General features: G+C 44.7%; 1 protein-coding gene across 1 annotated transcript in view; it reads right to left on the reverse strand.

The window, feature by feature from the left end:
* The window catches only part of fs(1)M3 (female sterile (1) M3), a 233366-nt gene that overhangs the window by 196373 nt on the left and 18495 nt on the right, over window positions 1–18498 (reverse strand). Inside the window, exons 5-8 of the mRNA XM_076192535.1 lie at window positions 17215–17326; window positions 16939–17138; window positions 12047–12182; window positions 11774–11954 (exon numbers count right to left, since the gene is read on the reverse strand). Of these exons, the coding sequence (XP_076048650.1) occupies window positions 11774–11954; window positions 12047–12182; window positions 16939–17138; window positions 17215–17326 (629 nt within the window). The remainder of the gene's footprint in view (window positions 1–11773; window positions 11955–12046; window positions 12183–16938; window positions 17139–17214; window positions 17327–18498) is intronic.

Genomic DNA, 18498 nt, shown 5'->3' on the forward strand with positions numbered 1-18498 from the left:
AAACTATGCCAAGGAAATATAGAATACACAGAAAATACAAAATTGGGACGTAGATAATAACAAGCAATCTCCCCACATGAGTGAGTTTACAACATCACAAAAAGAAATATCAGAACATCTATCAAAACTGGATGTCAGAAAATCACATGGCCCGGATGGTATTGCAAATTGGATTCTAAAGGAATGCAAAGAAGAACTAACGGACAAAATACACAAATAGCTCACTCAAAGAAGGACAGATACCTAACGACTGGAAAAATGCTAACATTGTACCAATATATAAAGGAGGAAACAAGGAAGAACCCACCAACTATAGGCCAGTATCACTAACAAGCACCATAGCCAAAATTTGCGAGAAAATCATCAAGAATAGATGGGTAAAACATCTGGAAGACAACATATTAAACCCAAGACAATTAGGGTTCAGATAAGGAAGATCATGCACCACAAACTTAATATGCTTCTACTCGAGGCTAATAGACATAGTGCAAGAAAGAATTGGATGGGCTGATTGTGCATTCCTAGACTTGCAAAAAGCCTTTGACAAAGTACCACACAGAAAATTACTAAAAAACACTGGAACACATAGGAGGAATACAAGGGAACCTACTAAAATGGATGGAGGACTTCCCGACTGGTAGAAAGATGAGAGTAGTGCTCAGAGAAAAATATTCAGATTGGAAATAGGTGATCAGTGGAGTACCGCAAGGATCTGCACTGGCACCAATAATGTTTGCTATCTATATGAATGACATGGACGAGGACGTGAACTGTTACACGAGCTTCTTTGCTGACGACGCCAAACTGTTAAGGAAAGTAGAAACTGATAATGACTGAAGCACTACAAGAAGACCTGAATAGGGTATGGAACTGGAGTCAGAAATGGGAAGTGGACTTTAATACTAAGAAGTGTAGCATAATGGAGTTTGGAAAAAAACAGAATATCAGGATGATAAAAAAAAATATTGGTTACATTGATAAGGCCTAGACTAGAGTATGCGGCGACATTGTGGTCCCCCAGTACCAAAAAGAATAAAAATAGAAAGAATCCAAAGAGCAGCTACAAAAATGGCACCTGCACTTGCAAACCTATCATACGAGGAGATATTGGCTAAACTGGAGTTACCGACACTGGAGCAAAGAAGAGAGGTGACCTACTGACCATCTACAGAATCATGAGAGGCATAGAGATACTTGATAGAGAGGACTTACTAAACTGGAACAAGAGGACATGGAAAGAAAATAAAAAAACAGCTATAGAAGAGAACTGAAGAAAAACAGTTTTCCACATAAGAGTTTTGGACACTTGGAACAAACTGGATAATGAAATAGTATGCGCAAAAACCATTCATGAGTTTAAAAGCAAACTAGACACTGCGAGATACAATGGCGGGACACCACGAGCATAGCTTCCCTTCCCGCAAAATACAACTAGGTAAACACAACCACTCTCTATTCACCCCCTATCTTCTGTCCTTCCTCCACAGACATTCCTCTCTTTTGTAATGCCCCTTTCACCCCATCCATCCATCCATCTCATCCTAGGACACCCCCTCATATTCACCCCTTCCACACTTCTTTTACTAATCTTTTTTCACTCATTCTTTCCACGTGTCCAAACCATCCTAATACTCTTTCATCAACCCTATCTCCCAGTTCCCTTTCCAACTCTGTTCTCCTCATTTCTCACTATCTAGCCTAGTAACCCCTCTCATACTTCTCAGGCATTTCATCTCAAACACATTCAAACTCCTCATCTCTTCCTCTCTCATGTTCCATGTTTCTGCCCCGTACAATGCTGTTGGCACAATCACTCCTTCAAAAAAAAAACCCACACGCTCATCGAAGCAACACCGCTCGTCGTCGCGCGACCAAGAAGAAGAGGATTTACGACGAAAAAGGAAAACCTGGTTTGTACTGTAGGGGTGGGGAGTGAACGTGAGTGCCCGAAATGGTATCTATGCAGTGCTAGTTAATTGTGTTAACTCGAAATTAGCAAAAATGAATGAAAACGACTCGAAAGCCAGTTGCGAATCAGAGCCATCTGGAGGCAATCCACTGAACCGCGATGTAAACAATAAACAAAGCACCACGTGTTACGACAATGATTTCTTAGGGTTTGGTAAGTACGAAAGAAAGAACTTAAGTAGATTATTAGAGATAGAGAGAGAGATGAGCAAAAATAGGACTCGGTGGGAAAATGAAATCATGGACTTAAGAAAAGAGGTCATTGGTTTAATTGATTGTTTATCTAAGACTAACCATGAAATTTCTGACCTGAAAAAAGCTAACTTGGATCTTACAAACGAAATTAAAGAAATGAAAAGAGACATAAATGAACTGAAGAATGATAATGAAAAGAAGAAAACTAATGATAATAATAGCGAAAATCTAAAGCAGGAAGTGAACAACAAATTCCAAGAATTGACACAAAAGATCAAAGAAAACTTAGGTGGGGACAGTATCCAGGAAATTAAGAAGTGGAAAGAAAATATTGAAAATAAAGAAATTGCTTTCAAAGAAATAGTCAAGCAGCAAATGCAAGATAATGCAAAAGACACAATCATTCAAGTGATTAACGAAAAAGCAAATTGGGTCAGGGACACAGTAGATAGGAAGAAATGTATTGTGGTTTATGGGCTTAAAGAAAAACAAGGATTGGCGAGGTACATGAGAGAAAAAGAAGAAAAAGAGACAGCAGTAGAAATCCTTAATGAAATTCAGGGGGGAGATAGTGATTCAGGCACAGACTTAGAAGAGACTTACAGAATTGGTCGCTATACTAAGGATAGGAATCGACCTCTAAAGATAAAACTAAGGTCACAAGTGGTAGTAGAAGACATATTTGAAAAAGTAGGTAACTTGGCAAAGAGTGAAAAATACAATAAGATATGGATAAAAAGAGAAATGAGTACTGAGGAATTAGAAAAAGAAAGGGCGCTAAGAGAAGAAGCAAAGGAAAAAAACTTGAAAAGATCAGAGACAGAATGCAAAGAATTCCAGTGGAGAGTAATAGACTTGAGATTAAGACAATGGCGCTTCAAAACGAACAAAACAAGGGAAGAAGAAACCAGGGAGAAGGAAGAAAATTAAAAGTGGCCTATACCAACATTGACGGACTAATTTCGGGACTGAACGAACTCAATGATTATCTGTTAGAAGCAAAACCAGACATAATGGGAATTGTAGAGACTAAACTAAGAGGTGAAATACCATCCACTGTTATCGGACAAGGTTTATACAACTACTGGATAAAAAACAGGGACAAGAAACAGGAAGGGGGAATCATGTTCTTGGCCAAGAAAGACCTAAAGGTGACAAAAATTGCAGAGGGCAAAGGTAATGCTGAATTGATCATGATAAAAGTCGAAGGCAAGAATATGAAAAGTAGAAAGTTTGTGGTGACTTATGTGCCTCCAAAAACAAGCGCTTGGAAAGAAATTGAACATACAAAAATGCTAGATGACACAAGAAAATCACTCAATGAGATACTAATGGGTAAGGGTAATCTGGTAGTTATGGGGGACTTCAATTGCAAAGAAATTTGTTGGGACAGCATGACAGTGCAAGGAGATGACTCGTGGGGCAATGTACTGCTAGATATGACCATGGAGTACACAATGACCCAATGGGTCCATGAAAACACAAGGTACAGAAATAATGAAGAGCCATCGAAACTAGATCTAATATTTACAACAGAGCCTGAAATAGTGCATAAAGTCCAGTATGAGACACCAATTGGAAAGAGTGACCATGTACTCATCGAAACTATACTAAAGGAAGAAATAGACATAGAGAGGAACGAAAAGCATAGGAAAGGAAGACTGAGGTACAACAAAACAGACTTTACAAAACTAAAGACATTCTTCCGGAATGCAAACTGGGAAATATTTTACAGGGAAGAAACAGCAGTGGAAGAGAAATGGAATATATTGATGGAAAACTACAATGAAGGGGTAAACAGGCATGTACCAAGACAAAAGCGAGAGAGAGAGTACATTAAATGTTGGTTCAACAAAAGATGCAGTGAGGCAAAAGACAGAAGGGACAAAGCTTGGAAAAAGTGGAGAAAAGACAAAAAACAAAGCAAATGGCAAATTTATGTTAACTATAGAAATGAGTATGTTAATGTGAGAAGAGAGGAGAAAAGGAACCATGAGAAGGATATTATAGACAAATGCAAAGAGCAACCCAAACTATTCTATCGGTATGTGAATGGTAAACTTAAAAACAAACAGGAATTGGTGAAACTATGCCAAGGAAACATAGAATACACAGAAGATTTAGAGATGGCCGAAGTCATGAACAATCACTTTAAATCTGTTTTCAGAGAGAAAATACCGAATTGTGACATAGACAAAAACAAGAAATCTCCCCTCATGAATGAGTTTACAGCATCACTAAAGGAAATATCAGAACATTTATCAAGGCTGGATGTCAGAAAATCACATGGCCCGGACGGTATTGCAAATTGGATTCTAAAGGAGTGCAAAGAAGAACTAACAGACAAAATACACATCTTAATAAACAGCTCACTCAAAGAAGGAAAGATACCCGAGGACTGGAAAAACGCTAACATTGTACCAATACACAAAGGAGGAAACAAAGAAGAACCCACCAACTATAGGCCAGTATCACTAACAAGCACCATTGCCAAAATTTGTGAGAAAATAATCAAGAATAGATGGGTAAAACATCTGGAAGACAATGACATATTAAACCCAAGACAATTCGGATTCAGACAAGGAAGATCATGCTCCACAAACTTAATATGCTTTTACTCAAGACTAATAGACATAGTGCAAGAAAGAAATGGATGGGCTGATTGTGCATTCCTAGACTTGCAAAAAGCCTTTGACAAAGTACCACACAGAAAACTACTAAAAAAACTGGAACACATAGGAGGAATACAGGGAAACCTACTAAAATGGATAGAGGACTTTCTGACTGGTAGAAAGATGAGAGTAGTGCTCAGAGAAAAATATTCAGACTGGAAAGAGGTGATCAGTGGAGTACCGCAAGGATCTGTGCTGGCACCAATAATGTTTGCTATCTATATGAATGACATGGATGAGGACGTGAACTGCTACATGAGCTTCTTTGCCGATGACGCCAAACTGCTAAGGAAAATAGAAACTGATGAGGACTGTGAAGCACTGCAAGAAGACCTAAATAGGGTATGGAACTGGAGTCAGAAATGGGAAGTGGACTTTAATACGAAGAAGTGTAGCATAATGGAGTTTGGAAAAAGCAAAAACAGAATATCAGGAAAATATACAATTGGAACCAAAGAAGTAAAGAAAGTAGGATCCGAAAAAGATTTGGGAGTAATTATCACGAACGACTTGTCCTATGATATACAGATTAACAAAATTGTCGGGGAGACTTACAACTTGCTAAGATCAATAAAAGTGGCGTTTACATACTTGGACGAAGACATGATGAAAAAAATATTGGTTACATTGATAAGGCCTAGATTAGAGTATGCAGCGACATTGTGGTCCCCCAGTACCAAAAAGAATATAAAGAAAATAGAAAGAATCCAAAGAGCAGCTACAAAAATGGCACCTGCACTTGCAAACCTATCATACGAAGAGAGATTGGCTAAACTGGAGTTACCGACACTGGAGCAAAGAAGAGAGACAGGTGACCTATTGACCATCTACAGAATCATGAAAGGCACAGAGGTACTCGATAGTGAGAACTTACTTAACTGGGACAAAAGAAACACAAGAGGACATGGAAAGAAAATAAAAAAACATAGCTATAGAAGAGAACTGAAGAAAAACAGTTTTCCTCATAGAGTTTTGGACACTTGGAACAAACTGGACAATGAAATAGTATGCGCAAAAACCATTCATGAGTTTAAAAACAAACTAGACACTGCAAGATACAAAGGCGGGACAACACGAGCATAGCTCCCCTTCCCGCAAAATACAACTAGGTAAATACAACTAGGTAAATATAACCTCCTCTTAGCATCCATTCCCAAATGTCTATTTCTCATTACACTTTTCAATCCACCAAGGCATTTACTTGCTTCTCTCAATCTACATTCTACCTCCACCCCCACTCCTCCCTTTCCTGCCACATTCGCACCTAAGTATCTAAAACTATCCACTTCTTCCAGTCTTTCACCCTTAATGCTCACCTCCAGCCTGCTGTCACTCTCTCCCCTTATACATCTCATCACCTTACTTTTACCCACATTTATCTTCAGCTTCCTTCTTTTACACACCTCAAACTGTCACTAACTTTCTCAATCCCTCCTCTGATCCTGCTACAAGTGCAGTGTCATCAGCAAACAACAGCTGGCTCACCTCCCACTTTTCTCCATTCTTTAATCATCTCCAACCCCTGACCCACTACCCTTGCATTCACCTCTCGCACCACCCCATCCATGTAAAGACTGAACAGCCAGGGCGACATAACACATCCCTGACGAAGTCCCACCTTTACCTCAAACCATTCACTCTCTCCATTTCTAATCCTAACACAAGCTCTACTACTCTCGTAAAAACTCTTGACTGCTCTTAACAGCAGGGTTGCAGAGTCGGAGTTGGAGGTTTTAGCTGGGAGTCGGAGTTGGAGGTTTTAGCTGGGAGTCGGAGTTGGAGGTTTTAGCTGGGAGTCGGAGTTGGAGGTTTTAGCTGGGAGTCGGAGTTGGAGGTTTTAGCTGGGAGTCGGAGTTGGAGGTTTTAGCTGGGAGTCGGAGTTGGAGGTTTTAGCTGGGAGTCGGAGTTGGAGGTTTTAGCTGGGAGTCGGAGTTGGAGGTTTTAGCTGGGAGTCGGAGTTGGAGGTTTTAGCTGGGAGTCGGAGTTGGAGGTTTTAGCTGGGAGTCGGAGTTGGAGGTTTTAGCTGGGAGTCGGAGTTGGAGGTTTTAGCTGGGAGTCGGAGTTGGAGGTTTTAGCTGGGAGTCGGAGTTGGAGGTTTTAGCTGGGAGTCGGAGTTGGAGGTTTTAGCTGGGAGTCGGAGTTGGAGGTTTTAGCTGGGAGTCGGAGTTGGAGGTTTTAGCTGGGAGTCGGAGTTGGAGGTTTTAGCTGGGAGTCGGAGTTGGAGGTTTTAGCTGGGAGTCGGAGTTGGAGGTTTTAGCTGGGAGTCGGAGTTGGAGGTTTTAGCTGGGAGTCGGAGTTGGAGGTTTTAGCTGGGAGTCGGAGTTGGAGGTTTTAGCTGGGAGTCGGAGTTGGAGGTTTTAGCTGGGAGTCGGAGTTGGAGGTTTTAGCTGGGAGTCGGAGTTGGAGGTTTTAGCTGGGAGTCGGAGTTGGAGGTTTTAGCTGGGAGTCGGAGTTGGAGGTTTTAGCTGGGAGTCGGAGTTGGAGGTTTTAGCTGGGAGTCGGAGTTGGAGGTTTTAGCTGGGAGTCGGAGTTGGAGGTTTTAGCTGGGAGTCGGAGTTGGAGGTTTTAGCTGGGAGTCGGAGTTGGAGGTTTTAGCTGGGAGTCGGAGTTGGAGGTTTTAGCTGGGAGTCGGAGTTGGAGGTTTTAGCTGGGAGTCGGAGTTGGAGGTTTTAGCTGGGAGTCGGAGTTGGAGGTTTTAGCTGGGAGTCGGAGTTGGAGGTTTTAGCTGGGAGTCGGAGTTGGAGGTTTTAGCTGGGAGTCGGAGTTGGAGGTTTTAGCTGGGAGTCGGAGTTGGAGGTTTTAGCTGGGAGTCGGAGTTGGAGGTTTTAGCTGGGAGTCGGAGTCGAATTTCTAAGAGTACTAGGAGTCGGAGTCGAATTTCTAAGAGTACTAGGAGTCGGAGTCGAATTTCTAAGAGTACTAGGAGTCGGAGTCGAATTTCTAAGAGTACTAGGAGTCGGAGTCGAATTTCTAAGAGTACTAGGAGTCGGAGTCGAATTTCTAAGAGTACTAGGAGTCGGAGTCGAATTTCTAAGAGTACTAGGAGTCGGAGTCGAATTTCTAAGAGTACTAGGAGTCGGAGTCGAATTTCTAAGAGTACTAGGAGTCGGAGTCGAATTTCTAAGAGTACTAGGAGTCGGAGTCGATATATACCATTTATAGAAGTTTCCAGAATGTAGTTTGTATTAATGTTTCATTCATTCTATACTATGGGAGTTATAGCCAGTGGAATGTATTTCGATTTCTAATATTCAAATGTAATTATTTATTCAAATTCCTGAATAATTTGTCAACTGTCAAGTGACAGCCGATTTTTATCTTTAAATAATTTAAACTAGCTACTCTACTTTTGTTGACGGTCTAATTCAAATTATGTTAACATCTAGAACTCCATGTACACACGTACATGACAGTGTAGACAATAGTAAATATCCACTACGTATGCACTATGCACGTACATTTTCATGTATGTAAAAGTCAATGGAAGTGTTTTTGTGTGGTTTACTGTTTTGTAGGAGCTATGTCATGCTTGGATAATGCCCTGAGATCAACTTTGACCAGTCTCAGAGGCCAGATAGGAATGACAGAGCATATGTCACAGCATTTGGTGATGACTGAAAAGGGGAGGAACAACAGCAGCTATGAACAGTATGCACAGGGCAAGGTTGTCTCTCTTTCCAGAACCGATTCCTGGTTTTTACGATAACATGGTGAAATTAATTCTGCAGTAAGTACTAGGTAGGGCATCCTCCATTAACCTTTCCTCATCATGATTTGTCACTTTTTTTTCCTAATATTGTGATAGAAGGTTTATGAGAATGGACAAATGAAATAACAATTTTTTTTTTTGGGGGGGAGGGGAGGGGCACAAAGGAAAAAGAACATATATAGCTTGAAGTGGCAACTCTGCCATGACAGATTTGAAAGTGCTCAAGCTGGTAGATGATCATGAGCATAAATACTATATTTAATATATATATATGTTTATACGAATATATGTGCTTGTGTGCATATATATATAAAGCTGGGTGAGTGTATATGCGAGTATATTTATCATACAAGTGAATGTTTCACGTATAAAATACATGAAAAATATTTATAAAATGCAGAATAGATTTCCACATAGGGGTCAAGGAGTTAAGGAGTCGGGGTCCGAGTCGGGAGTCGGGGTCCGAGTCGGGAGTCGGGGTCCGAGTCGGGAGTCGGGGTCCGAGTCGGGAGTCGGGGTCCGAGTCGGGAGTCGGGGTCCGAGTCGGGAGTCGGGGTCCGAGTCGGGAGTCGGGGTCCGAGTCGGGAGTCGGGGTCCGAGTCGGGAGTCGGGGTCCGAGTCGGGAGTCGGGGTCCGAGTCGGGAGTCGGGGTCCGAGTCGGGAGTCGGGGTCCGAGTCGGGAGTCGGGGTCCGAGTCGGGAGTCGGGGTCCGAGTCGGGAGTCGGGGTCCGAGTCGGGAGTCGGGGTCCGAGTCGGGAGTCGGGGTCCGAGTCGGGAGTCGGGGTCCGAGTCGGGAGTCGGGGTCCGAGTCGGGAGTCGGGGTCCGAGTCGGGAGTCGGGGTCCGAGTCGGGAGTCGGGGTCCGAGTCGGGAGTCGGGGTCCGAGTCGGGAGTCGGGGTCCGAGTCGGGAGTCGGGGTCCGAGTCGGGAGTCGGGGTCCGAGTCGGGAGTCGGGGTCCGAGTCGGGAGTCGGGGTCCGAGTCGGGAGTCGGGGTCCGAGTCGGGAGTCGGGGTCCGAGTCGGGAGTCGGGGTCCGAGTCGGGAGTCGGGGTCCGAGTCGGGAGTCGGGGTCCGAGTCGGGAGTCGGGGTCCGAGTCGGGAGTCGGGGTCCGAGTCGGGAGTCGGGGTCCGAGTCGGGAGTCGGGGTCCGAGTCGGGAGTCGGGGTCCGAGTCGGGAGTCGGGGTCCGAGTCGGGAGTCGGGGTCCGAGTCGGGAGTCGGGGTCCGAGTCGGGAGTCGGGGTCCGAGTCGGGAGTCGGGGTCCGAGTCGGGAGTCGGGGTCCGAGTCGGGAGTCGGGGTCCGAGTCGGGAGTCGGGGTCCGAGTCGGGAGTCGGGGTCCGAGTCGGGAGTCGGGGTCCGAGTCGGGAGTCGGGGTCCGAGTCGGGAGTCGGGGTCCGAGTCGGGAGTCGGGGTCCGAGTCGGGAGTCGGGGTCCGAGTCGGGAGTCGGGGTCCGAGTCGGGAGTCGGGGTCCGAGTCGGGAGTCGGGGTCCGAGTCGGGAGTCGGGGTCCGAGTCGGGAGTCGGGGTCCGAGTCGGGAGTCGGGGTCCGAGTCGGGAGTCGGGGTCCGAGTCGGGAGTCGGGGTCCGAGTCGGGAGTCGGGGTCCGAGTCGGGAGTCGGGGTCCGAGTCGGGAGTCGGGGTCCGAGTCGGGAGTCGGGGTCCGAGTCGGGAGTCGGGGTCCGAGTCGGGAGTCGGGGTCCGAGTCGGGAGTCGGGGTCCGAGTCGGGAGTCGGGGTCCGAGTCGGGAGTCGGGGTCCGAGTCGGGAGTCGGGGTCCGAGTCGGGAGTCGGGGTCCGAGTCGGGAGTCGGGGTCCGAGTCGGGAGTCGGGGTCCGAGTCGGGAGTCGGGGTCCGAGTCGGGAGTCGGGGTCCGAGTCGGGAGTCGGGGTCCGAGTCGGGAGTCGGGGTCCGAGTCGGGAGTCGGGGTCCGAGTCGGGAGTCGGGGTCCGAGTCGGGAGTCGGGGTCCGAGTCGGGAGTCGGGGTCCGAGTCGGGAGTCGGGGTCCGAGTCGGGAGTCGGGGTCCGAGTCGGGAGTCGGGGTCCGAGTCGGGAGTCGGGGTCCGAGTCGGGAGTCGGGGTCCGAGTCGGGAGTCGGGGTCCGAGTCGGGAGTCGGGGTCCGAGTCGGGAGTCGGGGTCCGAGTCGGGAGTCGGGGTCCGAGTCGGGAGTCGGGGTCCGAGTCGGGAGTCGGGGTCCGAGTCGGGAGTCGGGGTCCGAGTCGGGAGTCGGGGTCCGAGTCGGGAGTCGGGGTCCGAGTCGGGAGTCGGGGTCCGAGTCGGGAGTCGGGGTCCGAGTCGGGAGTCGGGGTCCGAGTCGGGAGTCGGGGTCCGAGTCGGGAGTCGGGGTCCGAGTCGGGAGTCGGGGTCCGAGTCGGGAGTCGGGGTCCGAGTCGGGAGTCGGGGTCCGAGTCGGGAGTCGGGGTCCGAGTCGGGAGTCGGGGTCCGAGTCGGGAGTCGGGAGTCGGGGTCCGAGTCGGGAGTCGGGGTCCGAGTCGGGAGTCGGGGTCCGAGTCCATGAGGCCATGAAAATGGTATATCCGAGTGGGCGGACAAAAAAAAGGAAAAATTAAGTGGTCTATACCAACATTGACTGATTAATGAATTAACTAAATGATTACCCGTTAAATGAAAAACCAGACATATTAGGAATTGTGGAGACTAAATTAAGGGGTCCAATACCACCCAATAATGTTGGATTAAAAACAGATGAGAAACAGGGAGGAGGAATCATGTTCTTGGCCAAGAAAAACTTGAATGTGACAAAGAACATCATGTTCTTGGCCAAGAAAAACTTGAATGTGACAAAGAACAATGTAGAAATGATCATGATAAAGTTGAAGACGGACATGAAATGTAGAAAGTTTGTGGCAATTCCAGCCACAGCATTCCTCAGGATGACAGGACTGCTCTGCCAAACTGTCTAGGGAACAACAATTATACCAACACAAAATAGACCTGGCTACAGATTCAAACTGCCCCATGTGCAACTGCCACATGTAGGACAATGCCTCATAGTATAATTTTCTCCACACAAAATCCTAAGCAATAGATCTTCCCTCAGTGACTTGTGGACCTGGCAGGGGGCTGTTGCTAGTTATCTGAAGGTTAGATATCTTCTGGAACAGACCAGGAGCAATGGATTGATTGGCTGATGTAACCTCTATCAGCTATTGAACTACAATATAGTACTGTACTTTAGTTCTATTATTCCAATACAAAAATCAGCTACTTACGACTAATGTAGTAGATGTTATGATTACCAACTGAACTGGTAAAGATAATGTAGTGGTTTTGCATGGTGTGGTCTTCCAAAAACTGCATATCCGTATAGTGTATTGCTTGATTAACATGTGGCAAGTCAACAGGCCTTGTACACTCCATTTTACCAGAATTGAAGCTGCATAAACCTAAACCCTAAACAAATTTAATTACATTCATTTTCAAGTACCACACAAAAACACTTTAATAAAAATCACTTTCACAAGATCCTCTAACAACAAACTGACCTGTTTATATGAAGAGCTTGTTAAGAGGAGGTATGTCCGCTTGTGCATTTCAAACGTTTCCACAGAAGTCACACCATTGAAATTCAAAGTGTTCTGCTCCTTTTTGTCGAAGTAATTTACATTCAGATAATACGAGCTAGTAAAAGAAACCAGACATCAGATGATTTATAAATTTGAAACTACTTATTTTTTGCTAATACATACAAATCTAATATATGCTGCTGAAAGCTGGACATTAACATCAAGAGACTGGAGAAGAATTCAGTTGGCAGAAATGAAAATGTTAAGAGCAATAGTAAATAAAACCAAAAGATCTCAAATTAGAAATGATGAAACAAGAGAAATGATCGGAGTAACATCAATTAGAAGCAAAATACAAAAGGCACATCCAAGGTGGCTTGGGCATGGAGAGAATGGATGAAGAGAGAATTGCAAAGAAAAGAAGGAGCTGGAGACCAGAAGGTAGCAGATCTAGAGGTAGACCGAAGAAAAGATGGAAAGATGGCGTTGTAGAAATCCTAGAGGCAAATGGATTAGGAAAAATAGAGGATTTGAGGGAAGAAGAAAGCTTCGAGAGGACAATCTGGTGAAGTGTGCTGGCCCAACTGACAGGCTGAAAGCCTACCTGGGAGAAGTTAAAAAAATATACGTACATATACCAAAGACTCCCCCTCCCCCCTTACAAGGGAGGTAGCAAAAAAACAAAGGCATAAAATCCACTCCCACCCATTCCATCCCCACATACTCCACTCCTATCCACCCTCCTCCCTCTCTCTCATCTTTGCTCCTCCTGGATGACAGGTCATCCCTGTATCTTGCCCACTGCCCTGGGTCAGAAGCAGTGTTGCAAAGATGCACCACATCTACAGCAAGGCTGCTTCATTAAATTGGTGACCCCCCCCTCTCCATCACCTCATGCAGAAATGGAGATGGAGAGAAACCACTTCAAGCTGCATCAATTTACTTTTCACACGTACTCCCTCATTCCCCAACCACTCCAACTCATGCATCATCCATACACAACCATTCTCCATTCACTCCTATCTTTTGTCTTTTCCCATCCTTCCTCAACAGACATTCCCCTCTTTTCCAATGTCCCTTGTACCCCATCCATCCACCTCATCCTTGGTTGCCCCCTTATGTTCATTCCAACCTCTGCCTTCCACACCTCTTGTAATAGTCTTTTTTTCACTCATTCTTTCCATGTATCCAAACCATCCCAATACTCTTTCATCAACCCCATCTCCAAACTCACTTTTCACTCCCATTCTCTTCCTCACCTTGTTTCTTACTCTATCCAGCCTAGTAACCCCTATCATACTCCTCAGGCACTTCATGTCAAACACATTCAAACTCCTCTTATGTTCCATGTTTCTGCCCTGTACAGTGTTGTTGGCACAATCACTCCTTCATACAATCTCTTCTTAGCATCCATTCCCAAATGTCTCTCATTACACTTTTTTAATCCCCCAAGGCATTTACTTGCTTCTCTCAATGTACATTCTACCTCCACCTCTACTCCTCCCTTTCCTGCCACATTTGCACCCAAGTACCTAAAACTATCCACTTCCTCCAGTTGCTCTCCCTTAATACTCACTTCCAGTCTGGTGCCACTTTTACATCTCATCGCCTTACTTTTACTCACATTTATCTTCAATTTCTTTCACACACCTTCCCAAACTGTCACTAACTTCCTCAATGCCTCCTCTGATCTTGCTACAAGCACAATGTCATCAGCAAACAACTGGCTTATCTACCATTTTTCTCCATTTTCTTTAACCATCTCCAATCCCTGACCCACTACCCTTGCCTTTACCTCTCGCACCACCCCATCCAAGGCAACATAACACATCCCTGACGAAGTCCCACCTTCATCTCAAACCACTTGTTCTCTCCATTTCTGATTCTAACAAGTTATACTACTCTCGTAAAAAATTTTGACTGCTCCTAAAAGCTTTCCTCCTATCCCATATATCTGCAATACCTCCCACAGTGCCTTCCTGACTACCCTGTCATAAGCCTTTACCAAATCCATAAAGACCCCCCCCCAAAAAAATCCTTACCTTTTCCTATAGCTTTCTCAAATATCAGTCTTACCACAAAAATCTGATCTATGCAACCCCTACCTGTCCTAAACCCACTGTTCCTCACCAATTTCTCCCTCTCTTCCTTTCCTAATCCTCTCAAGACCCTCTCATATGCCTTCCCAACTACTCTCAACAAATTGATCCCTCTGCAACTACTACACTCACACTTGTCCCCTTTTCCATTGCAAAACGGAACTCTACAGGCACTCCTCCAGCACTCTACCCTTTCTTAAACAAACATTAACTAACCTCACCAGCCAGTCCACCATCACTGTACCTCCTTTTTTCAGACATTCTGCATGACATGCATCCATCCCAGGTGCCTCACCTGCTCTCATCTTGACTGCCTTCACTTCATCTTTCCTTATTTCTCCTCCATTTTCCTCATTCAAGGTCATTTTCTTAGTGCTTCCCACTCCAAACACCTTTCCCTCCCTATCCTTCACATTTAACCTCTTCACTCTGGGGCACATCGCACGTCTGGCAGCATTAGCTGCCCGACGTGCGATGTTGTGTCATAATAATCGCATTATAAAAAATAAAGTCAGTGCTCAATCGTTCGTTCTCTTTCACCCATGTATTTTGATAACCATAGAAAATTGATGAAGCCAGTTTAGAGAATGGAAATTACGTAGGTACGACTACAATATAATCAAGATGGCGACGTCGGCATCATCGAGTACCCACTTGCTCCTCATGCCGCCTACGTAGGCATCACCGTATGGAAGTGGTTAATAACTCCCTAGAATACTCTGCCCATTTTCCTCTTACTGCCTTCTCTTCCATTATCTCTATCTACCTTTCACCTTTTCTTTACTTGATTCGCTGCCTCCTTTTAATTTCTTTCCAAAACATTTTTTATTACTTTCAAAAAATTTCTTTGTATCTTGTACGATTCTCTCGTCCTATTTTGTAACCAACCTATGAAAGCTCTCTTCTACAACCTTCTTTACTTCCTCATCCCATCACTCATTACCCTTCTATTGCCTCTCGTCGTCCTTGTTCCAAACACCATCTTTGCACACTTTGTGACTCCATCCTTGAACCATTCCCATTCCTAGTTCTACTCTATCCTTCATTCCTTCCCACTCCTGTCTCAGCTTCTTGTGCTCCTTTCTCATTTAACCACTTCCATAGGGTGACGCCTACGTAGGCGGCATGAGGAGCAAGTGGGTACGCGATGATGCCGACGTCGGCGTCTTGATTATATTTATTGTAGTTGTACCTACGTAACCTCCATTCTAAGCTGGCTTCATCATATTTTCTATGGTTATCAAAATTCACATTACCACACACCCCTCTTCCAGTATCAAAGCACTTTCTTTTATTATTATCATTAGGATGGTTTGGACACATGGAATAAATGAGTGAAGAAAGATTAGTAAAAGTGTGGAAGGCGGAGGTGGAAGGAGTGAATATGAGGGGTCGTCCTAGGATGAGATGGATGGATGGATGGGGTGAAAGGGGCATTAAAAAAAGAGGAATGTCTGAGGAGGAAAGACAGGAGAGGACAGAAGATAGGGTTTGTGTATAGATGATGCTGTGATGCATGAGGGGGAGTGGGTGGGGGAGTGGGTGGGGGAGTGGGTGGGGGAGTGGGTGGGGGAGTGGGTGGGGGATGGGAGGGTAAAGAAATATGTATGAGAAAAAAACTGATGCAGCCCAAAGAGATTTCTCCCCGTCTTCTCCTTTTCTGCATGGGGGGACGGAGAGGGGGGGTCATCACCAAATTTATGAAGCAGCCTTGCTGTGGATGTGCTGTGTCTTGCAACACTGCTTCTGACCCAAGACAGTGGACAGGATGCAGGGATGACCCGTCATCCAAGAGGTGCCAAGATAAGAGGGAGGGAGGAGGGTGGAGGGGAGTGTAATATATAGGAAATGGAATGGGTGGGAGTGGTTTCTATGCCTTTTTCTTTTTGGCTACCCCCCATGTAGGGGGAAAAAAGCCTTGGGCATGTATGTAAGCAGTTCACTATAAGTACCTCCCTACCTTCTGTCCTTTCCCTCTTTCTCCATCTATCCTCCACTTTCAACTTACCTTCCACCAAAAAATTATCTTATATTCCTCCACTCTCCCATTAGAACATGTAAATCCTTAACTCTACTGTATTCCTGGTTACCACTATATAGTCTTAATTCTCTACCACCTTTCTATCCACCATCCTCTCCCATGTGTACTAATGCTCGACTTTCTTCCTAAACACTATTTGCTATCAACTCTTTCTAGACTTCAACTCCCCACTACATTTTTCTTCTGAAACTCCACATTTCCCAACCACCCCATCTATTGGTTCATTTCCTACCCTAGCATTAGTCATCCAATACCACTACATTGATATTTCTCCCTAATCCCTCAATGCAATCATTTAAATTAATCTAAAAAGCCTCCCTTTCCTCCATGCTCTTCTCACTACCAGCCCCATATGCACTTACAAAAACCCATATCTACTTTCCCAGTTTCACCTTCACCCACATTAACCTTGAAGAAACTTCCTTCCAAAAAGAGAAATAAATGAATAAACTAATCAGTCTCATTTTCCATGTAAATGGATAAATAACTTCAACAAGTTAGGTGATGTGGCAAAAGCTGGACCCATACATGCATTTGAAGTTTGTATGATAAATTGTAGAGTAGGAGATGGGACCCAACAAGTGTTGTTTCTTCACTACACTACAATAGGTAAATACTTGTTACATTCTTGAAATTGTAAAATATATAGTTACGCTGTTAAGCAACATTTGTACACAACCATTACTACAGAGTTCAAGATACTGTCAGGTACATCTGAATCTTCGCCATACCTGATGCCTGCATTATCTGTGGCAATGATGAGACACAACTGGTTATCCACCTTGAAGAGCTTAAGAGCTGTGATGGCCCTATGTTCTACAATAAACTGCTCGTGTACTTTGGCGCTGGGATTACGATTGAAGCAATACGCATAAACTTTGTACTTGTCTGTACACCAAACCACCCATAGGTTTGCTTCTGTTACATAAGCCTGATTGAAGAAAGGACATTTAGTTTATATTTACTCCATCAAGTTACAAACATACTAAAATTAGAATCAAACTTACAGTTACTAAAAAGATGTGTTGCACTCCATAATTCCATTCTGCATCTCCCAAATTGATCTTGAAGATCTTGTGATGTTGCCCATTTGACACTTCATACAGTTCCAAAGCTGGACTAAAGAAAACTTAGGTTAAGGCTTCCAAACCATGTTTATATATATTTATACATATACATATACCAAAGGCTTTTTTTCCCCCCTTACAAGGTAGGTAGCCAAAAAAGTCTTAAAAACCACTCCCACCCATTCCATCCCCAACATACTCCACTTCCCTCCACCCTCTTCCTTCCCTCTTATCTTGGCACCTCCTGGATGATGGGTCATCCCTGCAGCTCGCCCACTGCCCTGGGTCAGAAGCAGTGTCGCAAGACAGCACAGAGAAGTGATACTTTATCATAGTGACTGTCCCTCTGTTATACTGTCCCAACTCTTGTTACTGTCCTGTACTATTTCTGAATATTCACGTCCTGTTTCCACCTAACCCTGTGGCGAGGGAAAATAATCCCACCAAGCATTTCCACTTGAGTCGTACAAGGCAACAAATGGGACGGGATAGGACTAGGCATTCTCCTCCCTGTAGCCCTTAAGAGGACATTCCTAAAAAAGTAAAGGCATAAGAGGGTCTAGGAGTTTTCCAACCAGTACCATAGGGTTTGGGGTCTTTCAATGTGCATGGATGTGGTACAGATAAGAGTAAAAGTTATGAAATAGGCATTATGTTTGTGAGAAGAAAGATGGATGTTGATTGATTGAGTGAATCTAAATTGAGAGGAAGGGGGAGAGCGAGTTTGGGAATGTAGTTGGGAGGATCTCAGGAGTGAAGAGAGGAAGAGAAGGGGTGGCTATACTAGTAAGTAAAGAGACAGGTAAGCATGTAGTGGAGTGGAAGGTTTCTTCAATGTTAATGTGGATGAAAATGAAACTGGGAAGAGAGAAGTGGTTTTTTACAAGGGCATATGGGCCTCAGTGTAAAGGGAGGCTTTTTGGACAGATTTAAACAATTGCATAAAGGGATTAGGGAGAAATGTCAATGTAGTAGTATTGGGAGACCTTAATGCTAGGGAAGGAAATGAACCATTCGATGGAGTGGTTGGGAAGTGTGTAGTTCCAGGAAAAACTCATAGTGTAGAGTTGATGGTGATGTGTCTAGAGAGTTGACAATAGCAAATATAGTGTTTACGAAGAAAGTCAAACATAAGTACATATGGGTGGTGGATGGGTGGTAAATAGACAGACTATGTAGTGGTAACCAGGAGTATAGTAGGAAGAGTTAAGGATGTACATGTTC

Source organism: Oratosquilla oratoria, chromosome 11, assembly GCF_046742065.1.
Source record: "Oratosquilla oratoria isolate Oo_2021 chromosome 11, ASM4674206v1, whole genome shotgun sequence".
Taxonomy (NCBI): domain Eukaryota; kingdom Metazoa; phylum Arthropoda; class Malacostraca; order Stomatopoda; family Squillidae; genus Oratosquilla; species Oratosquilla oratoria.